General features: G+C 47.0%; 6 protein-coding genes across 6 annotated transcripts; 2 read left to right on the forward strand and 4 right to left on the reverse strand.

Annotated features, from left to right (window-relative positions):
• Positions 1 to 773: 773 nt before the first annotated feature.
• Positions 774 to 2171, reverse strand: PEX2_012090 (uncharacterized protein; the record flags this gene model as incomplete). Its single annotated transcript, XM_016738486.1, has 2 exons — positions 774 to 1698; positions 1855 to 2171. 2 exons carry the CDS (start codon positions 2169 to 2171, stop codon positions 774 to 776), a joined length of 1242 nt encoding a protein of 413 aa, XP_016602792.1.
• A 3188-nt stretch (positions 2172 to 5359) lies between these two features.
• PEX2_012100 (stress-regulated transcription factor RPN4) lies at positions 5360 to 7425 on the reverse strand (the record flags this gene model as incomplete). The annotated part of the gene is made up of 2 exons (XM_016738487.1): positions 5360 to 5421; positions 5487 to 7425. The coding sequence occupies 2 exons, from the start codon at positions 7423 to 7425 to the stop codon at positions 5360 to 5362; spliced, it is 2001 nt and encodes a 666-aa protein (XP_016602793.1).
• Positions 7426 to 13537: 6112 nt separating this feature from the next.
• On the reverse strand, positions 13538 to 14451 carry PEX2_012110 (uncharacterized protein; the record flags this gene model as incomplete). Its single annotated transcript, XM_016738488.1, has 3 exons — positions 13538 to 14161; positions 14228 to 14354; positions 14405 to 14451. 3 exons carry the CDS (start codon positions 14449 to 14451, stop codon positions 13538 to 13540), a joined length of 798 nt encoding a protein of 265 aa, XP_016602794.1.
• Positions 14452 to 16381: 1930 nt separating this feature from the next.
• On the reverse strand, positions 16382 to 16813 carry PEX2_012120 (histone H4; the record flags this gene model as incomplete). The annotated part of the gene is made up of 3 exons (XM_016738489.1): positions 16382 to 16407; positions 16463 to 16738; positions 16804 to 16813. The coding sequence occupies 3 exons, from the start codon at positions 16811 to 16813 to the stop codon at positions 16382 to 16384; spliced, it is 312 nt and encodes a 103-aa protein (XP_016602795.1).
• Positions 16814 to 17560: 747 nt separating this feature from the next.
• hhtA (histone H3) lies at positions 17561 to 18191 on the forward strand (the record flags this gene model as incomplete). The annotated part of the gene is made up of 3 exons (XM_016738490.1): positions 17561 to 17585; positions 17732 to 17839; positions 17914 to 18191. 3 exons carry the CDS (start codon positions 17561 to 17563, stop codon positions 18189 to 18191), a joined length of 411 nt encoding a protein of 136 aa, XP_016602796.1.
• Positions 18192 to 21568: 3377 nt separating this feature from the next.
• PEX2_012140 (Major facilitator superfamily domain, general substrate transporter) lies at positions 21569 to 27484 on the forward strand (the record flags this gene model as incomplete). Its single annotated transcript, XM_016738491.1, has 6 exons — positions 21569 to 21931; positions 22017 to 23448; positions 23980 to 24595; positions 24729 to 25108; positions 25475 to 25921; positions 25992 to 27484. 6 exons carry the CDS (start codon positions 21569 to 21571, stop codon positions 27482 to 27484), a joined length of 4731 nt encoding a protein of 1576 aa, XP_016602797.1.
• Positions 27485 to 27685: the final 201 nt, after the last annotated feature.

Here is a 27685-nt window from a genome sequence, read left to right on the forward strand (position 1 = left end):
CCTAATATGTTTACTAGTACGGAGTAAGTTTAGCATACTTTATATCTTCTGGCTCATATTATTTACTATATATAATAATACTTGAAATGTATTCTTTTTGACAAAGTGATTATTTACTAGAGGCAAACAATTTCCAACCAATCAGCATGTTAGCTCAGGGGAAGAGCGCCGGGCTCATAACCCGGAGGTACGTTTCACCGCAAACAATTTCACTCACAAACATTAAACTAACAATCACAACAGGACCCTGGATCGAAACCAGGACATGCTATGTCTATCTTTTTTTTTTGTTTTTTCCCCCTTCAATTCTCATTAGTCCTTCGTCAAATCCGGATTTTTTTGGACCCAAATGAATTCTACTCGATTGTAGGAGACTTTCTGCCTCCAAAACTTTATCCAAACATACTCATCATTACAATGGCCCGCCTCGAGTCATTGTATATTAGGTCATTTGGACTGACATTTAACCCCCTCCTCATGGGATTTTAGCGTAACAAATACTACACCAATTTTATACCGAGAAACTTTGAAATCGGATCCAATTAAGAATTGTTAGATTTTGCACAACTATTTGGAACTCTGAAAATTCTAGCTTTGTAATATCAAGTGTACCTATTTCTCCCCCCGGGATCACTGTTTGTTCTATTCAAAGACCTGGTAACAAACCAACGTCTCTTGAACCCCTTGCTTTCCTCGGTAGAATAGCCTTCTAGGATGTCCACGAGTGTGTTCATTTTTCGTAAATTGCACTCTCCGTCCGCTTTTAGCCAGCATTAAAAACCTCCGTGGCTATCTTGACCACGGATAGATACCCCCAAGCGGCTAGCAGGATCTGTGTTTAAAGCAGAAAGAGCATAAGCGTGTGGGTGTGGGGTTGATGTTAGATGATATTGGAGAATAACTTCGTCGCCGTTACGGAGATCAAGTCCAAGCGTTTGGGAAACAGTGAACCTGAAACTACCAGCTCTGACCTCAGTTTGATGGTTTCCATGATTTCCAGAATGCAATGTAACGAGTGCTTTCGCCCCTTCGAGATACTGCCTAGCCATGCTAGCTTTCTTTTTGCCCCATGTGTCCTGTGCCTTAAGGATACGCTCTTTGTGAAGATCCCACCTGTAATTTCTGATCCCCGGGTCAGGTGAGTTTCGAATGTCGTTGAACGCATCCCTGGTTTGTTCGGCCCATGCCCGAATAACCAAATCCTCGGATTTAAGGTATTGCTGAAAGGTTGATCTGCCGCCAATTGCGTCAGTGATGGCTTTGTTCTCTTGGGTATCTGTGAATCCTTGCCACAATGGCAATGCAACATTGAGATGATTACCTGACCACATGGCGTTTGTGTCTTTCGGCAACCAGGAGCCTAAATGAAGGGAAGTCAATGTTTGGAATACTAGGCACATCCACATCTCTGCTAGGTTGAAAACTAGCTGCGTCTGAGTGGAAGACGGGGCATCGAGGATAGCCAGAGTGACAAAGGCTGATTTCATATCCATGGCAGAGCCCCAAACTGAATAGTGTAGTCCCATATTCTTCCGACGATGCTTAGGATCCTTGTGTTTCTGGATTCTCAGACACAGCACACATGCTTGTCCGACGTAAAGCCAAAACCGGCTTGTTGTGTCATCCTCTCTCCATAGAATGTGAAGATAGACGCCAGCTTCTGTTGTCGTTTCTGGGTCCTGCCCAATTTCTAAGAGACTAGAAAGGGTTATTAGCAACTTGTTCCTAAATTATCAAGGTTAAACATGCCCGATCAGATCAAATTTGCCCTGTTCACAAATATCCTTCACGGCTGGACTCAAGCTGTCTTCGAGTATTCTGGCAATATCGTACTCCTCAAACAAAGAAGAGTACCTTTCACTCATTTCGAGGCGCACTTTTGAAATCAAATGCTCTAGGATGGAGGTCCGATCGACAGGTCCTAGATTCAGTGTCTCAATTTGACTACCGGCCACCTCACTCCAATTTTGTCGTTCGGCAGTTGGAATTTCGTCGTTTGCCGGTCTCTGTGGCGAGCGGTCATTTTTCGATGCATTTGACACTTGCGCCATGGCCATCGGCGCTTTGGGTAAATCCTGAGACAGGGTCTCTTCAGTCAGCACAAGAATAAAAAAGGCGTTAGAATAATAGGGCACACACTTCGCGATAATCGTCAATTCGATCAGGATCATTCGTCGGCATCGTCTCTATAGGGTATGCACACCTGAGGTACTCTCCACTTCGTCCCCCATGAGGTTTCCTTCTGCAGTAAAGAGCCGTATGACCGAAATCCCCGCATCGGTTACAAAATTTGCAGAGACATTGATCGTATCCCTGCATTAGACATCTGCAAGCTCTGTGTCCCGCAGACATTTAAAGGTCTCGAGGATCGCAGAGAAATAGACACGATAAGCCACTAGAATGAGATTGTGTGATTTTAAGTCAAAGTAGGTAGAGCAAAGAATTGATGCTTCGAAAAGGGAAAAATGGAGAATATGAGGGGTCTGCACGTCAAAAAGGGATTTTCCCAATGTTGCGAATGGCGCATCAGGGTCGAGAATCGATTGAAAGAGCAGCAAGAGCTCTGAGATATTCGCAGGTGATCAGGCAGCGACGAGGCCCAAGGACGTCGACTTAATAATGATGAAACGCGTGCTCGATAGGCGGGACAAGGATAGTGTCGATTGAATCGCCGGGAAGAGCGAGGAAGTTGAGGTAGCCTGATGTCAATACCAGGTACCGCGATGACAAACGCGATAACAGGGATGTCATCAAACTAGTTGTTTGGATAGGTAGATGATAAGTCCCAAATCCGAGCGAGGAATTACAGAGTCAGAGCTGTGGTGGTGTTGGAAGATACCAAAGATCACACTGGACTGTGTGATGCTGGGGTCGGCGAAGGATTGTGCGAGACTATGGAATCTAGTACTAGTGAGAAAAATGGCCCTCACCTGTGGTGGGAACTTTGCAGGATAGCAAATATCGCAGTGACTTAAATAATGATAAGACGCAAGCTACAACACAAGATGATATTAATCTGGGGGGTGGGGGGTTGCTTCTTGAGCACCGCTCTTAGATCAATAGTTTTTTGAAGTCTGATTCATTTCTGACACCCACATTTATCGCAAATGGCTGTCTTGATACCACTTACCCTAGAGTAGATCCCTGGCCATCCCAGCCCACGTTGTACCTGTTTTCCTTCTACATAAAAGAAGCTGAATATCGATGATCTTTCTCTTCATATCGGCCCTGTCTGAGACAACATGGTTGCATAGATGTTTAGAGCCGATCAAGCGCGTTCACGTGTAGAGTCATATAGGCACCTACGTCGTCAGATCGGAGTATCAAGGCATAGAGTATGCACTTGCACGAGACGGAGTGCGGGGCGTTTCCTTTGGGGTTATTTAGGGAGAGTTAGCAGTTCGGGAAGAGATTATACCTTGGTATTAGGGGTATTCTGTGCTGTCAGTTTGTTCTGATTGATTGCTTCAACATTGCCAAGCTATACGAAGTATAGAGTAACGATACCACATCACGTTTTACATCTCATATGACTCCTTCAATGATGCGACCACGCAAGGGATATAGTACACCGACGGAGTATTTTGCATGCAAAGCACCAACTACCAGAAATAGCGAACGGAATACACCAATTGAAAGAAGCCACTTAAAAATATCATCAATCACACCACCAATATACGAAAACAATAATCAGCAACTCCGCGATCATCATACGGCGTACTCAAAAATGAGAAGTTCATCCCCAGCCACACATCCACCATTGTCCCACCTCTCCACCTCTCCGCCTTCCGACTTCCCCCACTCCAATACAACGGGCGTATTTAAGACCCACAGCTATTAAGCCACAGACCCACCGATGTACACCCTGTCTATCATTTAGTGTCTATCATTTTTAACGGTGTACAATGGAAATATGCACACGTTAATATGCACATTTACTGTGGCTTATTTGGTACGGTATGTGGTAAAAGCTAGGATAAATACCGATCCGAAGTTGTTGACAATGATAGTTTTAAATACACAACCTTGAATAGAAGCTAATTGCTATTGATGACGCTGACAATCAAAACAATGACCGCGACATTCGTACCGGTCAAAGATAAGAGATGGGGGATGATACACTAGGGGCACATGAGCACTAACCCTCCATATGTAAACCATATATACTAATAAGCAACTCCATTACATGGAAATCGACAAGGACAAAATCACAAATCGGGGCAGCAATTGTGCTATCATTGTGTACAATTACGTCGAAATTCCTAATCCAAACCAAATTCTCACCAAATCCTATCCAAACAATCTCAGTACCGGCTACCAGGATACTGGTAGCCAACTTGCTTATCAGACCAGAGTTTGGATGAGATCGGGTTTGTTCCAAGGCTTTCTTGGATGGGCCTACATCATACGCAATCATGGGATCATACTCTTGGCATATAGACCACTTACATGCCTCGCTTATCGCAACATTGAATGTACAACATACAAGATATTATTGGGTAATTGGCATTGTTGATGCAATGCGGAGTACAGAGTACGGGGTACAATGTGCGATCAGCGCGAATCGGGGCTCATCCGTGGACATGTTAATTAATTATTGTAATATGCGATATACACTATACATTATTCAATTATCTTGGCCATAGTGCATAGGTATATTTTTTTCAACTTTAATCAGTCTACAATATGCAAGAACATTCTAGACAAAATACCTATGATTTTGTTACACATAGTGCATAGTACTTCAGAGATCGGCGCCGAGCAGTTAAGATGGCTGACATAAGTGGGTATGAACCTGCAGGTGTGATGTAGGTGGGTGCGAGGGATTCGAGTCTATACCTCAATTGTTTCAGAGCAAGAGGGGCGTTTCACTCCTTCTAGGGTTATTGTGGAGCGTAGTGTGGAGTTGTGGAGTGTGATAGATCATTTCCAAATGAATTCATGTCATGTCCAAAAGCTAATATACATTTTTTTTTGGAGTCATGTACTATAGTACAAGAGGGACACAATGTACTGGGGTCAAAAATGCAGCAACACCATGTACAACAGAGATGTACAACACCAAAACCGTTTGTTTTCCCAGAGCCAAGAGCATAGACAGAAAATAGAGTGGGAAAAACAAACAAAAACACACCAACCAATGCTAAAAGGGCTTTCGCATGTAAACCATATCATCAACGTAAAATCGTACACATAATGAATAAAAATCGGAATCCGAATAGTGATACAGAGAGTTCATGAGGAATTAGGGAGCTGAATCGTCATGATGACGAAGCCCCGGATTTTTGGTGGACCCAAAGTGGGTCCACCTATGACGTTCGGCATGCCGATCCGGTAGACTATGACGTGGAAGGCGCTCTCAGTCTCTCCTTCTGCGCTGCTTGCCTGGCCAGTCAATTTCGGGGTGAACCACTCGCATGTCTGTAATTATTGTAATTAGCGTATGATCAACTTAAGGGGTAAAAAGGAAAAAAAAGGAAACTTACGTCTTGTCAGAGCATCGTTTCGGCTGAAGGTTTTGTCCTCGTTACAGATGTGACAGCGCACCTTCTGCTTCCCAGCGGTGTGGATCGTATGCTCGTGCCGTGTAAGATCGTAGGGCCGGGAGAAGATGGAATTGCATACTTTGCCTGTAGATGGGTTGATGCGTACGCACTTGTGTGGGCCAGCCTGGGAGTTGCGGAGCGAGGTGTCGCGGCTGACAAGGTGGCCGCCCGGTGTTGTTTGCCGGTGTGCCTCGCGCTTGTGTCGCTGGAGTCTAGAGGGAGAGTCGAAGCGGTCGGTGCAGTTGTGATAGGTGCAAGTGTAGGTGCCCGCATCCGAAGATGTGTTGGCAGGACGGGGAATACCCTCTGCAATTGGCATATTCATTTGGCTTGGAGGCGAGCTCTCGGTAGATTCCACTGCTGGTAGCGAAGGGAACTCGGTACTTTGTTGCAAGAGGTTACTCTGAGGGCGATGCATCTGAGGTTCGGAAAATGCGAATTGTGGCTGGGCTATGCTGGGTACTGAGTATTGAGGGAATGCTTCCATCGGTCGCATTGGGCCATTATCGTGTCGCAAGCCAAGCGCATCACCCAGGTTGAAGTCAGCCTGACCAGGGGGAAACAATGGAGGCATGGCATCATCGTTGTCTTGGAAATCCAAGACTGCATCCTTGGGGGACATAGTCTTGATATCTCCAGTGTTCATTCCGTGCATAGCGTTCTGTCCCATGGGGATGCTGGTAGCCATCTGGGACTGCTGAAGAGAATTGTTACCCATGTCACCGGCGAATGGGGAAGATGTACGGAAAGGTGAGCGATCCCGTCTGTTGGCAGGCGATTGTGAACGAGCAGACAAGTGTCCCTGGTTGGCAGCTTGCAGGCGATCGGCGATAAAATTGCGCGGGTTGAGGTGGTTTTGTCCCATCGGCTTGGACATCTGGGATGCTGTCATGATGGCGGGGTTATATAATTCGTCTTGGTATATATCGGAAATGGTTCTGTTCAGTTTGGGAACTCCAATTGACATGGCACCATTGGCGTTGTTGTATTCTGGAGGTGCGTCGAGACGTAAGTATTGGTCCATCCACCTATCAATATCAGGAATTCGATTCTCACCATTGGTCATTGACTTGGATGCGTCGTCGAGTTCGTCGAGTGTTGTCTGCGGAGTCACCGGCGAGTTATGGCTCATTGATGACACCGATGGAGCTAGTGAGTAGTCGTTCTGCATTTGCTGCGGGGGTGACTGCTTCTGCTGGTCCATGATCGCTTTTCTCATAGCAGACTCGGCCTCAGCATTATGACCATCTTGGGAGGAGGGATCGAAGCTTTGGAAGGGAGTCGCAAGGAATGAGTTCTGAAGAGGGGTCTGAACCGGGGTGGGCAGCGGCTTGTTCGCGCTGTTGGAGCGGCGGTGGTAGTTGTTGGCTGCCAACCCTGAGGGAACTGAGCGCGAGGATGCCGAGGGTGAAGATCGCTTTTGCACACCGGCGTATGGGATGCGCGCAGGGGTCAACAACTGCAGGTTGCTGTCCCAACCCTGGTTACCGGCGAGAGGCTGTTGTACTAGCATCGGCGTATAATATTGCTGAGGATATTGAGGCAAGTAGTGCGAAGGTGAGTTGGAACCCTGGATGTCGTACGACGGGTTATACGAAGGCGCTGGGGTCATCGAAGGAGCCCCAAAAGACTGACAGTCAGACGTCTGCGGATAAGAAGTCGAGAAGGTCGGAGAGGAGAAAGTAGGCGAGGAAGGTGCGGAAGATGGCGGGGAGAGCTGTACACTGGGGTGGCACTGGAACGGTGATTGCAAACGAGATTGATCGTAGTGCAAGGCGTTCTCGGAATAGAAATCAGGTGGGTACTGGTCGTCTTGTATGATGATACCCTCAGAGTTGTATGGATCGGTGATGAGACCCTTACGTGGGTACATAAGCATTATGTTATCACGTTGTTGGGGGACGTCAGAGAAAGTGGATAGTGTTCGCCACCGGGGAAAGGCGAGCTTTTATAGAACCCGACGGCACAAAATCCGATTAAGATTTCCTGATCAATTGTGGCCGTGCTTTTGGGGAAGTCTGGATTGAAGACTTTGGTTCAAAGCTTCAGGTAGCGAAGAGTCTGGAAACGTCGGGAGGCTGATCGAATGGAATTATAAGAGGGCTGGAACTTTAATGGAGTTGACTGTGGTTGGTGTGAGTTTGGTTCTGGAGAATGACTCGACCGGAGGAAAAGCAAATCTTACTTGATATGATGATCTCAAGAGTCAGAGTGTTTAGGGTATGAGTAATGAAGTTGAAAGAGGTCGGGAGGACTTGAGTTAATAAAGAGCGCTCCCCGAGTCCTGTACTTAGATGACCTCACACACTAGCTCGGTGTCTCCGAACAAGAATTTACCGTATTGACTCATTTGGGTGTATTGGGTGTATTTGGTGTATTTGGTGTTTTTTTAGTGTTTTTTCGGTAATTATTAATTTTTTAATTCTACCTAATTCCTAAGCTAGTCCAGATCGGGATTGAACTCGTATCACCACATACACCTTTTTTTTTTTTTTTTAACCCAGTCCCACTGATCTGATCTGGGGGATCTCTTTCACTCGCTCTTTTCCCTGGTGAAGTTGTGGCTTACAGGATATACAAAAGCCACAAGGATCCACCACACCTATATTCTATGTGATTGGGCTTTTCTAGGTGTCAATAGTAATTGTTTAGGATCTACATAATAAATATTTTTATTTATTTATTTCTTTAAGAAATGTTCCGGGCAAAAGATTCAGCCAAGGTTTACAGTACATCGCTTAGAGAAGAAAGGGAGGGGGAAAAAATCCTCTCGCATAGTTTAGAACTAGCTCCGATTTGCACTCGGGTGACCAGGGCCAAAATTAGGATTAGGAAAATGGGGGTGGAGATGCCGAGGAGAAATCCCTATTTTGTAGGGCTGAGCCACACCTTAGTTTGTTTTTGTGCCCATTTGGCATACTAAATTTTGGTCCGTTGGGAATTGGTAATTCGGCCTGATCTACTATCTCCGGTGAGTCAGAATCCATTACTCCGTACTCCGTAGAGTACCCAAAGATGTGAAATTGAAACCCGGAGAGTTGTTCAGCCGAGGAATAATATTATTTGTCCATATTACTTTCTGTATGGACACTAGCCACATCGAGAGTGAGCCATGTGGCTGGTGCCCAATGGTTCGGGACGGCCGTCCCAACGTTCATTCCTGCACAACATGGGGGAAAACCTACAGAGCACATTCTTCTTGTTTCTTCATCCTCGGACCCAATTATTCCAAGACTCGAATACTCAAGATTGTGGCTGTGAAGTAATTGTCTCTCAACTGTCTTCCTGTTGTCTTGGGATTGTCTTGGGATTGTCTTGCGATGTCTCCCCACTCCGCGCCAATCGGTGGGTTCCGCTCGGCCGTAGTTCGACAGACGCGATAGTCAGCTGACCATGCATCCCGAGGTCTACCTAGGTAATGGCATGATAAGCTGAAGTTGGACACGGGTCCATGGATCTTGTTTGTATATAGGAACTTGATGACCAGCTGACCCCAGATCTTGAGTCACCATAGGTCTTTTATTTTATTTTATTTTATTTTTATTTTTTGGTCTTAAGCGAAGGGCTGTCGTGTATACTTCCCATGTCTTACACTTGTTCCCAGATGTAAGTAAGCACTTGTCTTTACAGGACTTAGCTCTGGCATAGGCTCGGCGAGAAATGCCCAATTTGGGTTTATTATTGCTATGCTACACAAGAATCTTATGCGCAAGGTTCTAAGATCATGGTCACATGGTCTCTTTACTGTGGGCTGATTGCCTTAATTTTCTGGTCTGCATTGTTCGATGATTCAATGACTCGATCACATGTGAATCATATGTTTTCCCCTTTGACTCAGAAAGTGTTGAGAATTTGATTGGAGTATTAAATTGAAATATTGATGTTGATTTTGGTATTTTCTTAATTTTTTCATAGTGCTCGGACCTCTCTCGATTAGATACATTGTTAGCGCGGCCTTTGTGGCACGCGGAACACCTTGAGTAGCGTGGTAAGAATGCCATGTACGGAGTACTACGGGTTACATTTGAAATTTTCTGTTTTAGCGCTGTCACCCTTCAACCGTGCATATGCATCCATATGGCTTGGACGCTAAATGCCAGGGTATCAGATTGCAGATCAAGGGCCTCCGAACCGAGCAGTATCGGCAAACCCCGACTTGTCCAGCTTACATTGTAGATTTCGTTTATGCACAAAAACAGAAGGCAGCAACAATAGTCTACCAGGTGCCATGTGACCTCCAAGGATCTCCGTTTGAAATCCATTTGAAATCCACTAGCGCAACATACATCCGACCGGCATGTTTTCGGGGCTAGATGATTTTCTCGGTCTGGACACGCGAACCCGGGTCCGGGGTCTGCCGTGCTTACCGACCAGTCTGGCCCAAATCCAACTGATCTCCCTTTTTCCGTGGACAGATCGAGGAAAATCTTGGCAAATTCCTCAAGCATACACCAAAACGTGGCCTGCAGAGTCCGGGGAAGTGGCAAACCAGCCTCAGCTGATCCAAGTATCCAGATTCAATGGCCCACTCAGATAGAGTGGAATACTATGTAGATCTGAGGGCGGATTTGCCTACTCCGTACCGAAGGTACCCTTGTTTACAATGTGCATAACCTCCTTCTCGATTGAGCAAGCATCAATCCTGTTACTTGTTCCCAATAGAGGGCCCCTGCATAAGGATTTAGAAAAACACGGAGAAAAATTTTTCACCGGCATCTAATTCCGACCAAAAGCAAAAATCAAACCCTATGTCAGCACTTTAAATCCGGGTTTCTCGGCGATGCTCATGCAGGAATCATATTTAGTAACAGTCTAATGCACAGTGAAAATTTTCAATGTAATTGATTGGCCATGACGCTAAGGCTGCACAGCCACTTCTTCGGTACAGCCGTTACGCCGCTCATGTTGCCGGTTTAACCTGTTACAATACGGCACTTGGGGTAGCCACGATCTGCATGTAATCGTATTCGGTATTTCTGGTATGTTCCAGAAGGAATTTCCGTGGCTTATGCATGCCACTAGTGCTGCATTTAGTAAAGCGTTGGTGTTTTCATTCTTCTGGAAGCTTTCTATTTTCGTTCCGGAATGTCGGCCTCCGGGCATCGCCGACGTCGTCGGAGGATGCTCCTGTTTTCAGATTCGTATTCGCATAGTTTTTTTTCTGGCTTTGCGCATCTTGTTGTGGCTGATTCTGATTATTGATTATCCCGGTGTTCGTCATCCGGGATTACCAACACTGACTGGTTGTTCTGACTCACACCTTGGCAATTTCGAAGGGCTATCACGTGTCTGTTTAGATCCTCAAGGCTAGCCGCGTATGCACATACTATATGCTTCGTCATCTTGAGTCAGGAATATTCAGAAAGGAGGCTCCAAGGAGCTTTGTTGGGGAAATAGTTGTGGCTATGCAACTTATGACAGCAAGGGATGGCAAACTCCTTACTTGGTTGCCTATGTACACGTGTTTTCCAGGATTTTAGATGCTAGCCACGATCTATCTCTGCATTCCGGAATGCCACATGTCTCTGATGGTATTGATGGTATAATAATACACAGTAATTATGTTTTGTTCATATCTGATACCTACACCGTATAGAGTTAGAAACAGGGGCCCATTGATGACCAGGCACTCCATGAGCCAGCCTCCAGGTTCATTGCTTGTGACAGTAATTTTGACAGACCCTTGGAAAATCCTAGCGGATTGGCCCTTGGGGTGGATAGAAGTTCAACTCCTAGAATTTGGCTATAGAGAGCACGAGGCTGGTATTTATAGGTAGATATAGAGTCGTTTCTGTACCATGCTTGTTTGTGACACAAGGATATGCGGTTACATTGAAAGTCTCAGAGCTCCAACGAATAAAAGTTATGCAACAATGTTAAGCTTGACTCCACGGATAGCAATGAGCCTATAGGCTGGGGCTGTAGGATGCCGTCTTGAAAATGAGACGGCAAGCTGCAAGACATCGGTATTTCCTGAACAGGAAAGAGAAAGTAAATACTAGCATTGTGGCGTCCAGTCGCAAACAAGGTTAATCCCTACTTAGGAAGAGGCCATGGTTTAATGTACGGAGTACAGAGTTCGTATAGATGAATTTCCGAGGCTATCATATCGGCTTACAACAGAAGCAGCCTTCGAGATGACCACAAACTGCCTTATCATCTGACAGTGATGATATAGCCCTTCAAATAGAACTTACATCCAGGGCATCAGATTTCTCTATAAATAAACCCTCGCAAACAAATCCATTTTGCGTCAATGTTTAACCAACCTTTTAATTCCGGGCTTGACCTGGCCAGGAGAGAGGTCTCGTGAGTTAGAGCTATTATGATGCGTAACTTTGATGCACAATGAAGTAAGTTGCTGCTTGTTATTTTTCCTCGGAGCAATCTTTCTTGATGTAGGCAAAGAAAGGTCCAAATTTCAACATCCCAGCATGTTAGCTCAGGGGAAGAGCGCCGGGCTCATAACCCGGAGGTACGTTTCACCGCAAACAATTTCACCCACAAACATCAAACTAACAATCACAACAGGACCCTGGATCGAAACCAGGACATGCTATGTCTATCTTTTTTTTTCTGTGTCTTTTTTTTTTGCTTTACGTATTCTTCTCATCTNTTATTTATATTTTTTCCCTGCATGCCTTGGACAAATCGGGAAGTTGGTAATCCTACAGCTGGCCCGCCGTTGCAGTAATTCCCCCTCAGCATTTGGTGGACTTTCCGTTTGGAGAATTTTTAGCGATATCGGGTGCTTGGTCTTATTCCTTGGTGGGGTGGAAGAATTGCAGTGGCACAGAGATGTGGCATAGGGATCGTTCGCATTTCTGCTGCCGTATAAATAGAATATGTGGCTGTCATTATCTGTTTCTGTTTCGTGTACCATGTTCCATCAGTTTGCGATTTGTTAGCTAGACCAGGACCAGACGAGTCAGAGTCAACATACAGGCTGGGGTCCAGTGGCATTATGTCGAATGAGTCATAAACGTTGCAGCATATTCTGGTTCTGCACACTTGAGAGCAGATCTGATTCTGTAGTGGTCACTTTCGGTATTCCCATTGCCCCATTCAGGTTATTGACTAGTCACTTGCCCTGTTGAACATAGAAGACGATATCCGTGGATGTGTTCCCGAACAAGACTTCAGCACGTTGATCCACTGTTCATCGACTGTTCACGGTGTTGCTTTTGGCCGGGTTTCTCGCTATACGACGTAGTTTGTCTTGTCTTCTGGTTCGCAACGATCAGGACTCGTTTTGAGGGGGCATCGGGGACTGTATGTAGAGTGGACTCTACCATAGATGGCCGGGTAGACTGATGGATGTCTTGTCGGGTTGGGTTGACGACATGAGAGGACTAAGTCTTATCGGCTTCACTGGGTAGGCGATTCGGAGGTCAGTGACTTCCTATCAGTTTGACAGTCAGCACGGAGTCTGCCAGGATTTAGTTCTGTCTTTCTTTGCGCTACGTTGTGATCAAGGCATTCATGTTGATCTTCAAATGTCCCATCACTCGTATTGCTATGGTCAGAGCAACACCTCTGGTATCCTGTCTCAGTCTTACTTACCCCTGTCTGTGCCATCCTTCTCTGCCCTCTGATTTGCTTGGTTTCTTCGGTCTGTGTAATCGTGTAGGATGGTGGCCATGCTGGTGCGTGGTTGTTGCGGGTCAAGTCAGCCTGGGGTATCGACCTGGTGGTTTCTTTGGTTTTACACATAGGTGCTCGCTCTATTATGTAGTCTGATATTTGCTTCTCGGTCTTATTTTGACGTTTTCTATTCTCCTTCTGGTGCGTACAATAGCTGATTGAGATGGTTGTTTGTGCGCTTTAATCAAGCCCGATAACCGACATAATGCCCGAGGGCAGCTTAGCTACAATTACAATTTTCTTGCAATGAATCACGAATTTTCTCAACACTCTTGTCTTATTGCTTGCAGATCTCACCTCAGCCTTCCTACTTTTTCTTCCGGGCTAACCTTAGAGTTGGTGCCCTATTAGTTATCCTGCCGAACCCAGTTCGGCTTACACATCCCATGGCGATTCCAGTCGGCAACCGTCCTGTCCATCATTGCCACAGCCAAATCAGACGAAAACTGTGGGACGGATTTCACCAGGGAGTCGGTAAAAGCCACAGGTCCTGATTCCACCCCGGTTTCCGCCTCTGTGGGATCAGTGGTTTTCGATCCAGTTCTCAAGCATACAAGGTTGTCCATGGTAATTTTCACTATCAGGTCCCGTAAACCTTGGTCGCTTGCAGTTGTTGATTTGTATATCTCATGGGTGGCATGCGGGAACGTGCTCGAGTCCAGCTGCCGCCGAGTCAGCTCCTTTTCAAGCTTTTCCTTTGAGAGAGCCTTGAGCCCATGGATGCACATTCGGTCTGCAAGTGAGTACATCGATATGTGAACCGACAAGGTATTGCATGCGGTCGCTGCTTCTTCGTCTATGCCATCGAGCTGTTCCGGGTTATCCTCGCCCGCTTCTCCGTTTGATTGTGGAGAAGGATCCGTTTGTTGGGAAAGAACCTCCACGTGGTAGTCCAGAGTATAAAGATACTCGACCATTTGCTTGACTAGAGTCGGCTCATCGTCTAATACAACCCGATTTATGGTCAATCCCTGTGTTTAGTTAGCCACTGGAACCCTCCTGGGTCTTATTCCCGTCATCTCAATCATGCTTCTCACCTCGAATCCACCATCGCAAGCTTCGGCAAAGAAGCCCGACCTTGGGCAAACTATGCATTTGTGCACAGCGTGTTCTTCGTCGCCACACACAATGGTAAGGTCGCTATATTTGGAGTCAAAGCGTATGCTGCAGTATTGTTAGTGGTTTTTTCCATTCTTCATGTATTAGTCCAGCACCTTGCTAGCCCGTGGAGAAGTTCTTTGAGCTGGGTATTTCTCAACATCTGTGCACTTTTCGATAATGTCTTTTTCCCCATCGTGACAGGATTATGGCAAATCTTGGTAGTATTGATACTTGGCTCTTTTTTGGTTTGTGGGCTTGGGTGGTGAGGATAGTGATAATGGGGACAAAATGGGGGAGGGTAGGTTTATATGTACCTCTGACTGTCTGGTTCCATAGGTGACTTACATGTTACATGATCATACAGGGTTAGGATATTTGCCTGCATTTCAGCCTTAGGCCTTCATTTCAGCGGCTTCAGTCGCTCTTTTTCTTTTCTCTGTGTGTTCCTGTTGGTCTTTTGGTGATGTGGCTGGCAAGTTCAACTCATCCAGTTTCCGATTTCTGGGCAAGGGCGGCCCATCAATTACTACCCAGTAGTCGTATGTTGACCAATTTTGGGGGCTATGTTAGGCACATGTAGACGTGTGCATATGCTCTTGAGAACTTGACATCACATTGGGGGTTGGGTACTCTCGCATGTAGCTGGCGTCGAGGATGTTGATGCTTGCTGCCTGCAGATGCTGTTTGTTTGTGGATGCCCTTTGACCTGTCCCGACATCCCATGAGAGATTGCCGCTGTACCTCCCCGCTTGCCGCTGTGGTTTTTGATTGTCTGGTGGACTATATCTCGATTTGTTTTGACATTTGTCTTTTGGGAGAAAATCCTGAAATAGCGCTTCAGACCATGTCTGCTGTGTCTGTGGAGGCGCCCTCGGTCGTAGTGCCAAGGAATGTTGGACCCCACTTTTTCGAGGTTCAACTCGGTCATATAACAAATGGACTTCCACCAGATTTCGAAGGGAAACAATTATGATTGAGTTTTGGGCTTGAATTTTCGGTATCAATCTGGCTTATTTCTGTTTAAACGAGTTTATTTGCAGCTTGGTTCTGGACAGGTCGGGATTTATCATACATGATTCATAGCGCCAAGAAAAGTTGAACTACTGTTTTAGGGCGTTCAACTTCAACTTGTATTGTTTTCCTTGCCACGCCATCATGGTGGCCTCATATTTTTAATGCGGGCAGTTGGACAATTTTAGGTACCTGTATACTCATTTGGTATAGGTCGTGTGGGGTTTGCGCTGTTTTATGTGGTAATTATGAGTCTAATCTAACGTTGGCACTGATATATATATATGAAATACTACAACTATGTAAACATCACACAATCTCCACCTCCAAATCACATCGAGTTAATATATTGCACAAGTAAACACCAATGACACCAAAGAACACAAATTAAACACAAGCTACAGAAAATTGAAGATGAAGTTTGCACAGACACGTATAGTTAGTTGTATGATATGTATTTTATGCACATCATGATAGAAAACCAACAATAGTGTGGCATATGTAGAGTAGCCATATATGGACATTTGAAGGAATAGACATTACGGGTCAGTGGCATAGAGCTTTATCAAACCCCATACAAAATCAATGATGAGTCAATGATGAGCATCCGAAAGGAGGCCTCAGGCAGTCAAAATAACGCGTCAAGCAACCATAAAGCGCTAAGACTTGAATTACGAACGGCAAAACAACAAATATCCAACCACCGGGAATAATAGAGTGCCAAATACTACGGCATAACCCAAAGGAACAAACACGTAAAGACACAAGGCATCTATTTCACGAGGCATACGACTCGCAAGACCCATAGAAGTCAAAAATTATTTCAAGTTTTGATTGTATTCGTATCGGATCGCACTTAAGTGCTTGATCCCACCATGTCCATGGTGCCAGCCGTAATGTGGAGGCCGCTATGATACAGAAAAGCTCAGAAGCGCACACTATGGACGCGCAATAGTGGTAATCGAGTGTTATGAAAAGCAAACCCAGAGACCCATGACAGTTGTAGTAAAATAAATCAGAGAACACCCCAACGTCCCGTCGTACCGTGAACCAGCCCGGAAAAGAAAAGAACAAATGATTTAGCCACCGAAACCGTAGAGGGTACCTGAATAGGAAGGTTAGAGACGAGTTGTGTGATGGAAAGACACGTGGAAACTTACGGCCCTGGCGCTTGAGAGCGTAGACAACGTCAAGAGAAGTGACAGTCTTGCGCTTGGCGTGCTCAGTGTAGGTGACAGCGTCACGGATGACACCCTCGAGGAAGGTCTTGAGGACACCACGGGTCTCCTCGTAGATCATAGCGGAGATACGCTTGACACCACCACGGCGTGCGAGACGACGGATAGCGGGCTTGGTAATTCCCTGAATGTTGTCACGCAAAATCTTGCGGTGACGCTTGGCACCACCTTTGCCGAGACCCTTTCCACCCTTGCCGCCTGAAATGAGACGCGTTAGAACGCGTTTCTTGATGAAGAAATAGAAGTGTGGGGTAATAACTTACGGCCAGACATATTGAATATGGATTAGAAAAAAAGGGGGTTGTAGAAGTGGGTTGAAGAGGAGTTGGTAGTTGAGTAGTTGTCGATGGAATTGATGGAAAAAGAGGGAAAGGAAACGGAAGTGGACAGAGGATATTTGTATGATACGGGAATGAGCGAGGCCTGGGAAATCACGCGCTAGGGATCGCGTCCACCAATGAGAGCGCAGGATCACAGACCAACCTTGATCTACCGGGTGACCCCAGAGTTGGAACGCCGACTTTGCCGTGGTCCATCATTGATCCTCCTATAATCCTCCACCAACAATGTAAATCTACAATAAAAAGAGGTCCATTATACATTCCAAAGGATGCTGAATACATCAGAATGCATTAATTATTGATCCAAGGGAGGTTGGTTGCAAGATCAAGAATTCAAGGGTTTGACATTCTATACTCCCTGATCCTGCATTCTCATTGGTCCATGTCTCGCTTAGTTGGCAGTACCAGCACTTTGATCTAGCTCAGCCAATCAAAGTTCACCGCAAATCAGTCTCTGGGCTACACGCTACGCAGTCCCCAGTCCTACGCGCTGAATTTCCTGACTGATCCAGATCGGCTCACTTCCCCTGATTCGTTGCTCCCTTCCAGATCAATCCCCCCTCCCGTCTCCTACAAATACTCTTCCCCCACCCTCCTCTCTCTTCCCTTTTACATCCATCCAACGCCAACCAACTCTTTTATCAACAAAACCACTTTTTCATCAAGTCTATCATCAAAGATGGCTCGTACCAAGCAGACTGCCCGTAAGTATTTATCTTTTTAATCATATTTTATTCACCTTTCATACCTTGCTGGTGATGCCTGCTTAGTCAGATCACCGCGCCGAGGGAGGATTTGGTGACGCGTTCACGCGTTGGATAAGAAACATCTTGCTAACTGTCTCCAATAGGTAAGTCCACTGGTGGCAAGGCCCCCCGTAAGCAGCTCGCTTCCAAGGCCGCCCGCAAGGCCGCCCCCTCTACCGGAGGTGTCAAGAAGCCCCACCGCTACAAGCCCGGTAAGTTCCATATCATGTCAAACAAGACATCAATCAAGTATACACTGGAACATTTTCTAACGTTTCATCTCCAGGTACCGTCGCTCTCCGTGAGATCCGTCGCTACCAGAAGTCCACTGAGCTCCTGATCCGCAAGCTCCCCTTCCAGCGTCTGGTCCGTGAGATCGCCCAGGACTTCAAGTCCGATCTCCGCTTCCAGTCCTCTGCCATCGGTGCTCTCCAGGAGTCCGTTGAGGCCTACCTCGTCTCTCTCTTCGAGGACACCAACCTGTGCGCCATCCACGCCAAGCGTGTCACCATCCAGTCCAAGGACATCCAGTTGGCCCGCCGTCTCCGTGGCGAGCGCTCGTAATTTTTCTTTTCAACGAGCTGGTTTTCTGAAAGGCGAGCATGGGGTTTGTTTTTATCTTTTTATCATGACTACTGGCGATACATGATGGGTTTGCTTTCAAATATCAATGGGTTTCGGCACCGGGTTGCTTCGCAATTTTGCTTTTTTATCGATGCTACTGCTCACCATCGATTGATGGATCAGTCATGGGCATGTACATTATGGGGGCTCCCTTTAACATGATGCCTTAGCGCGCATCATCTCATGACAAGACACTTTAATGCTGTCTTCTATGATTCAATTCTTTTCCCTCTTCCTTGTACACAGTAAGAGTAACGAGTAATTGCTTGTAATCGACGCGTCTTTCCACGCGTAGTTCTCATGAGAGAGGGTTTGTCTGTCGCTCTTCTCTTCTCATTGTCTTATGTTTGGTTAGACTCTTCGGTCGCGGGACTTGCCCTTGACACCCTCCAACCTGCTGAGTCCCCTGGGGTTAGTATCGCCCAACAACACTATCCAAAATGAGATGGGAAATTATTTAACCTGCAATAATAAAATATCTTATTTCTGGACCTCATTCTATCTTATTTCTAAAATTCCACATACAAGCTGCATGTAGTGATTTGATTCCACCCAAATCTTCCCGGAAGTTCTCTTTTATTGCACAACAAAGAGGCAACATCACAAGTACGACGAGACTTGTATAATTGGACATTAAAAAACAGGGGATTCTGAGATTGAAACAGTTCTTGACCACTTGGAGAAATAGCCATAAGAACGTGGTAACCTCCTTGTACTGGGACTTCCCAAAGCACTCAATGTAACTCAGATTATGACCTCAACTTGACTTAACCCCGGTCTAATACGTATCTGGAACTTGGAAAATCCCCAAATCAAATTCCATTAAGAAAAAAACAACAACCAGGCAATCACACAACTAAAGAATGAACCAGCACGCAACCTGAACTCAGGATTCCGACTAGTTCATACGTATCATGCTAATTGATTGGACTCTAGGATCTAATCTGATCGCCACACAAGCACTTAATTCCAAATCAAATGTGTGGGTAGGATTGAGTCACAATGACCTCAACACATCATAGGGCTCTAGAGCAGTAGTACTTGTAGACAGCCCTGTAGACAATTTTGTACTGTACCTAGGTAGATATCAGAATGACTCATTACTTTCAGATCACGAGGAATATCCCCAAATAAGACTGAATTATATGTACAGGAAAGATCAAATGATCAAGTTGAACTTGGAGAAGAAGGGAGTAGACAAGATGAATACATCCATATGTATGGATATACATTTGCCGATCCTGGTATCAAATTTAGTATGCAACTGGAGGCAACTGGAGCGCATTCCTAAGATAGCAATGCTGATTTTACAGTCGTACATGGATATTCAGGCGGGTGAGCTATTTTGTGCTACATAAGTATGGTGAAAAATTGATCATCTTCTACTCGCAGGGCTGACCCAGACGATGGATGGCGGTTTAAGTGTCTATCCCAGCTGTCATGCGGATTTGAAGTGGGGACAGAGTGACTTGAACGCGTGTTTTGTTTCTTTGATCTTACTGACACCAAAGCTTCAAAGACTTCAAGACTCGCAATAGATGTAGCTGAATTTGAGAGTCACCAACTGATATAGGTTGACACGTATAACCCTCTTGGGTACCAAGATCAAGGGCGTATAGCCTGGTAGTAAATGTATCTATTCCCAGTGGATCCAAATCTGACAGTTGGCCTGAGGCGAAAAAAAGAAGGCGCCAAGCACTGTGGAAAATTCTAGCGGTGGCTTTGCTTTCCCTGGTTCTCCTTACTCATTTTTTCTGCAAGCCACCCGTCTGTGGTTTTTTCCCCTAATGACAGTGCCGAACCTTGACCGAACCTCGGAGACCTAGCCTGTTATAGCCTAATATTCTTTTTCTTTCCAAGGTACGACATACATAACTAATCCCCAGCTGGCATTTAGAACCAGCTCTGGATATGTTTTTCATTGCTTTTTTTTTTAAAAAAAAAAAAAAAAAAAAAATCGAGTCCGTGCATGCCTCATATGACGGGCGATATCAGCCCATGCATGTCCTTGATATGGGTGGCCTGATAAACTATGTGAATTCGATCAAAACAACGTACACCCCTATTTAATGCACCCGTTTTCAACGATAAGGATCTATATATGGGCATTTCAAAGTAGTACTGATGGTCTGACTTAGCATTCGATTATCTCCACGGTTACCTGGAGCAAAGCACGGCGCTGGTGCCTAGCGGTTGGTGTTGATTTCAAACATATTTCCGAGACAGGTAAGCAAATTACGCATCCCAATTGCTGACTTGGGCACTCATCAGGGGCTGATCAGAAAAGACTGGATAACTATTTTATACATATTGTACATAGTAGCTCCACCCTGCATAGCCCATGACCATGATGATTGATAATCATAATGCTATTCATATGCGAAATACTCCGTACATGGAGTTTAGTCGGCCATAAGATTATAAACCCATTTATCTACGCCCACCGGAGATTAGCCTTGGCTGACACGATTCAGAGAACTTTAGATCTGTTCACAGCATCCACGGGTGGATGAAGCTTAAGGTACCGAGTCCGATTCGCGGAACGTGCGAATGTGGGCGGAAGTTTGTGCACGGCCCGTGCACATTTATGAGATTTATCTGTGCATCCATGGATTAGTGTACGGAGTACTCCGTCTTATGTACAAGATTAGCTAACGAAACCAATTTCCCCTTAGAATACACTAGAATAGAAGTGGTAGGACCCTTCCAAGGCTGGAATTTATAATTATCATGAAACCTTCGGTAGCCCAGTTGAACCAATCAAATCGATGCCGCATACCCGAGTGGCTCAACATAAAACTTCATAAATCACGTGTATTCAAAAACGTGGCTGCAAACAGATAAGCCCTAGAGAGCATTTCTGTCGCCTCGAGGGCTGCATCTGTATCTGCATCTCTGTGCTACCCATAACCTTTAATTCACCTTGGAATTACACTGATATAGGTATGAAATCAGTATGAAAATCAGCATAAATCAATATAAAAATATATGCCCCAAAACAACACAACCGAGGGTCCAGATCCCAACTTTTATGGTCTACATAATATCTTGCCCGGGTCCAGGACCCACCTATCCCACCTGGACACCGGATTTCCACATATCCGTACTTTATTTGCATGGGTACATCGCATTCATAACCCTGCAAGCCCCTTTATATATAGAGAGCTCCATCCCGAGGTATCCAACTTTCATTCCACTAATTTTCCTCGGCATATCCTCTCCCCGCAAAGCTTCAACCCCACCTGTTTTTCGTCCTAATCGACACATACTTCCCCTCGAATACACATATCACAACCTTAATTCACTACCTGCCCACCATGGCAGCAGACCCTCAGGTCTCGGACAAGATTGAGTCCACCGCCCCAACAAAAATTCCCTTCTGGCGCTTGGTCTTTGACCAGGGTGTCGTCACGCAAGAGATTATCGATCACCCATACCCCGGTTCAGGAACAGACGAGGAACCCTTTGAAGTAACATGGATTCCCAACGACCCTCGCAATCCTATGAACTTCAGTGAGACGAAAAAATGGACTTTAACCATGCTGGTGGCCGTCGCAACATTGGCTGTTTCACTGGTATCATCTGCCTATACTGGCGGTCTCCGGGAGATCATAATGCAGTTTAATATCGGGCAAGAACTTGCTACTCTTGGTGTTTCGCTTTTCGTTCTCGGTTTCGCGGTAAGACCACGACCCTCCAGGCATTGGCTCTTGAGCTTGCGTAATCTGTTTTTCATGCATACTAACGTTACTTGCTTTGGTATAGATTGGACCATTGCTCTGGGCTCCACTGAGTGAGCTGTTTGGCCGCCAAATCCTCTTCGTTACTACCTACGCTGCTCTCACAGCTTTTAATGCCGGAGTCGCAGGTTCCCAAAATGCTTGGTCCATCATCATCCTCCGGTTCTTCGCTGGTTCCTTTGGATCCTCGCCTTTGACTAACGCTGGTGGTGTCATTGCGGACATGTTTCCCGCTAAGCAGCGAGGTATCGCTATGAGTTTGTTCGCTGCTGCACCTTTCCTCGGCCCCATTATCGGCCCCATCGCTGGTGGATTCATTGGTATGAGTGATGGCGGCTGGCGATGGGTCATGGGTTTCCTTGCCATCTTTTCTGGTACGGTTTGGATTATAGGCTCTTTGACTATCCCTGAGACCTATGCGCCCGTGCTTCTCCGTCGCCGTGCGGAGAGACTCTCGAAGCTGTCGGGCAAGGTCTATCGGAGTAAGCTTGAAATTGACCAAGGCAAGGTGTCTCTCAAGGACTCCTTCAAAGTGTCACTGTCCCGTCCTTGGATTCTTTTGTTCCAGGAGCCTATCGTGTTCTTGCTTTCTCTCTACATGGCTATTGTCTACGGTACCTTGTATATGATGTTCGCTGCCTTCCCTATTGTTTACCAGCAGACCCGCGGTTGGAACCAGGGTGTTGGTGGCCTCGCCTTCCTCGGTATCATGATCGGCATGTTGGCTGCCGTCGTCTACTCCCTCTGGGACAACAAGCGCTACATCGGGGTATCCGATAAACATAATGGATTCGCACCCCCGGAGGCACGTCTCCCGCCTTGCCTCATCGCATCCGTCGCAATCCCAATCGGCCTATTCTGGTTCGCATGGACCAACTACCCCTCGATCCACTTCATGGTCAGCATCGCAGCCGGCGTCCCCTTCGGCTTCGGAATGGTCCTAGTCTTCCTTAGCATCATGAACTACCTCATTGACTCCTACACCATCTTCGCCGCCTCCGTGCTAGCCGCCAACTCTGTTATTCGTTCCCTCTTCGGTGCCGCTTTCCCCCTCTTCACCACCTACATGTATAAGAACCTGGGTATCCACTGGGCATCATCGATCCCAGCCTTCCTGGCGCTTGCCTGCGTGCCCTTCCCATTCTTGTTCTACAAGTACGGACCCGCGATCCGTAGCCGTTGCAAGTTCGCCGCTCAGTCCGACGCATTCATGCGCAAGATTCAGGAGCAGGTCTTTGCCGCGCCGGCAGAAGATGAGAAAGTGGAATACGACCGCACAGAGGCCCCTGCGCCCGAAGGCTCACTCTCCAGCGAGTCTCAGGACGGTGTTGAAGAACTTCCCACGGAGCGCATTCGCAGCCGTGCGCAATCTGTCGCTTCCAATCGCACTACTGGCTCGTTGGCTCGCTCGGTTACCTATGAGGGAAACCCTTACGATATTGACCGTGTCCACACTCGTGAATCCTTCAAGCAATAGGCGGCTGCTGAGCAGCTTGTTTATATCCCCTCTCACCTTACCATATCTTGTCCGGGCTTGTCATACCTATACATCCCTGTGTCGCTAATCATAGTTTCTATTGATCTCTTTTCTTTCATGTCACCAAAAGTACCTCATCTACATGTTATGTTTGTTATTACTTTGATACCCGTTTATATCATACTGAGGGTAACCTCATCCGTCTAATGTTTTTATGGGATGCATTGTATAGAGTTGGAGTTCAGGTTTTATTTTACAAATATCAGTTTGCTTCGGCCACTTTCTTCTTGCTCAAATAGAGTACATCACAGTAAATCACGACATTAAATCTAAGCCTACAACATAATCGGAACCCGCATCCGGGACTGACCTCGGAGGTTCACCCGCTTTTCGGCTCTTATCGCCACAATCACCGAGTTCGGGATTTCGGATTTCAAAGCTTATTGTTTTCCAATTCTTACAATCTTTTTTTTTTTACTTCTACTTTCAACTATTCTTTGTAAATAACTAGATGTGGTCTTGGACATGACCCTCCTCCGAAATGGCCTCTTAACCAGGGCCTCCACCTCACCCTCAACCTCCACTCTCCGCCGACCGATAACCCCCAGATCCCAACCCCAGGTATTGCGCCGAACACGCCCACAACGCCGACACAACTCCAACCACTCTACAGGGAAGACACCTGCTGAGAGAAATACCCCACCTACAAACCCACCACACTCGCACCATTCAAATGCCTCAACTCTACCCCAGCTGCCAAACACAACCCCCGCCGCTACAGCGGCAGCCGCAGCTGGAGCAACGACCACACCGGTGCGAAGTCGCGGATTCCGCGAGATGATAAAGGCCAGTCCGGTCGGAAAGTTTGGAAGATGGTATGCGCGCGTGCAGGAGCGCAAGCCGTACACGACGCAGTTCTGGAGCTCGATTGTTATCTACCTGTGTGGTGATCTGAGCGCGCAGATGCTGTTTCCTTCCGAGGTTCCTGCGCCTACCACATTTGATTCTGAAGATGGGGATGTGGTTGCGCAGGGGGATGGGGGCACCGTGAGCGCTGGTTATGACCCGCTCAGGACTCTGCGCCATCTGTGTGTTGGGGCTGGATCGAGTATTCCGTCTTATAAATGGTATGTTCTGTGATGCGGGAGTTGGTTATGCGACGTGTGACCAACGATTTCTATCGGATTGTTACAATGTGACTATGTGGGGGATACCTGTATGCGTATGTACATGTTGACTGACATCACCGCTCTCTCTTAGGTTCATGTTCCTCGGCAACCATTTCAACTACCCGAGCAAGTTCCTCTCGATCTTGACGAAGGTCGTTGTGCAGCAGATGTGCTTCACACCTGTCTTCAATACGTACTTCTTTAGCGTGCACTCTCTGCTTGCTGGTGCGACTCTTGACGAGACCTGGGAGCGGTTGAAGAAGGCTCTCCCCGTGAGTATCCAGAACAGTGTCAAGCTCTGGCCCGCTGTTACTGCGTTCAGCTTTATGTACGTCCCAGCGCAGTTCCGGAACGTCTTTTCCGGGTGCATTGCGGTTGGCTGGCAGACCTATCTGAGCTGGTTGAATCAGAAGGCTGCTAAGGAGGTTGCGGCCGCCGAAGCGCTTGCTGCGGCAGAGGGGATGGGTGTTGGTGCTTTTCATGCTGTTTCTGGCGGGAATATGATATCTGCTGGGACTGCATGAATGCACGAATAGTAGACTTAAAGTACAGTGGTTGGTTGAATAGATAGTTTCATAGATCCCTGCCTAGTATTGGCGTTTGGGATAGTTTTTTTTTTGTGGAGCGATGCATGGGATACCAAGAGCAATTAGTTAGATCAATAGACTTCAATCTCTTTTACTAATTTGTATTCTATGTAATATATCTTATATTTCTCCCAGTATCAAGTATGTGATGTTCGGCCAGTAAGAACAACGGGATTCTTAAGGCAGCTCCCTCACATGGCAATGACGCACCCGAACATCAACTCGATCTACACGACATGATTCCCTCCAGTCGCAGGCATGTCCTGCCCAGAGATAAACGAGGATGAGTCTGACTACGGATCCGACTTCACTCCAGATGAAGAGGATTTGTTGAACAGTTTGCTGAACAAAGCTGTCGCGGAATACGCGACCGACGCCGACGCCACTTCGACCTCGACACCAACCTGGATCTCGACCCCAACGCCGATCGAATACACCACCACGCCAAAATCCCCCGAACTCGCCGAACTCGAGTCATTGCAACCGGAAGCTCTAGAGGCACTCGTTGCAGATATCGAGGATGGTATTGAGCCAGCTAGCGTTCGGCCGCCTAAGGTGCTGGGTCGGGCAGGGCCTCGCTCAGCATGGCGGCAGTCGCAGCCTCGACCAGGTCAGGCGGTTAGATCGGGCGCGAGTGCGAGTGCAATGGGGAGGTCAAGCCCGCGCGCTGGCAACAACAACAGGCACAGCCCGTTTGGTATGCTTTTTCATCTTCAATCTTTCTTTCCCCTTCGCCGTTGATCATCTACACTTTCCATGCGGATCAGTCCCATTATATCCAACCCGAATTGAGCTGACAACATCTTCTCCGAAGCGTTTAGTCGAGAACTCTAATTCAACCGAGGGCCGAGTAAAAGAACGCGAGCGCAATGCAGCGCGCGCGCTCGAATGGACACAACAGGATCCCGAAGCCGCGGCGCTCGATACTCGATCCCCCGTCGAACGGTTCCGGCAAGCACCTAACAAAGCGTTCTCGGTGACTGATCTCGTTTCGCCAGCTTGGTGCGAGCTGCAGTACTGGTTCACGTTGACCAAACATGGGGGCCAGAAAAAGAGAACTGCTGCGATGAAGAAGGGGAGCTCCATACACAAGACCCTCGAGGATGAGATCTACACTACAGTCCCCGTGGAAATCACAACTAAAGAGGATGCGTGGGGTCTCAGGATATGGAATGTTATTCAGGGACTGCGCATGCTGCGCGATTATGGCGTTACGCGTGAGATGGAGGTTTGGGGCGTGGTCGATGGGGAATTTGTCAATGGCATTATTGATCAGTTGTCCTACGAGTGTCCAGACTCGGAGCTTGAGGCTACTGCTGCTGGTTACTATGCGGATATTGTAGCGTCGCGAGCTGCGCTGCCGGAGTATCAAATGTCCTTATCGGACTTTTTGCTTTCTTCTTCGCAAGGCGGGATGAAGCTTTCGGATCTGGGGCAGGGTGAAGCTGAGAAAACGGGGCATGTTGAGACAGAACTGCCTGCGGCGGTCTATGACCTGCCCCGGATTTATTTGACAGACGTGAAGACGAAGGGTAACAGATCACTACCGAATGTCAAAAGCACGGGGTTTCGACCTACTCTTCTCCAGCTGCAACTATACTACCATATGCTCAACCGGCTGATCACGAGCGACGATGTCACCATTGACCTCCTCGCCACTCGTTACGACTTCGACGCCGAGAAACCGTTCACGAACGCCTTCGTCTCTGAGGTTGGCGGCCTGAACGACCAATTCTTCGATGCTCTTTCCTCCCAAGAATCCGAACAGAATGAGGGTCCTTCTACTGCTAGCCAAGACTCAACCGGAATACTCCTAACTCATAATAACCTCTCCCGTCTTTGGAGTCTTATGATACAACAACTCCGCCTCACATTCCTCCCCGAAAACTCCCCCGACACACAATCCGTCGCACCATCGATCCCATCAGTCTCCCAGCCAGAGCTCTTGGAACCATACTCAACCCTCCTCTCCCCAGTGCTCACAGCTAGATATCTTTCATCCGTCGCCAATGAAGACCTAGACAGACAGCTCATCGGAAGCAGATCTTTCCTCTTCGATCCGACAACCCTCACCTCCCACCTCACCGACCAGATGACCTGGTGGCGCGGCAAGCGAGATCCCCGTGGCGTGGATATCATGGACGCATGGAAATGTCGGATATGTGAGTTCCGCGATGAGTGCTCCTGGCGCGAGGAGCGTGAGATGGCTTATGCGAGACGGGGTGGAGGTCGGAGAGCTGGATCCATTGCGGATATATGATGGTTCTAATTGTATCCGAGTTATATTAACGCGTTCGGCAAGAGTGCAGGGATATGGAGTTGGTTACCTCTGAGCATGCTCTTTTACTACATCCACATTGCGCCTGTCGAGGTCTTCTTGATCCAGTGATATACTGGCGATCAGACATTGCAATATTTGCATCTAATAGTCCCGACCTTGGAAAGAAAAATCTCCAAAATA

The sequence above is a fragment of the Penicillium expansum genome (genome assembly GCF_000769745.1).
Source record: "Penicillium expansum strain MD-8 chromosome Unknown contig40, whole genome shotgun sequence".
NCBI classification, from domain to species: domain Eukaryota; kingdom Fungi; phylum Ascomycota; class Eurotiomycetes; order Eurotiales; family Aspergillaceae; genus Penicillium; species Penicillium expansum.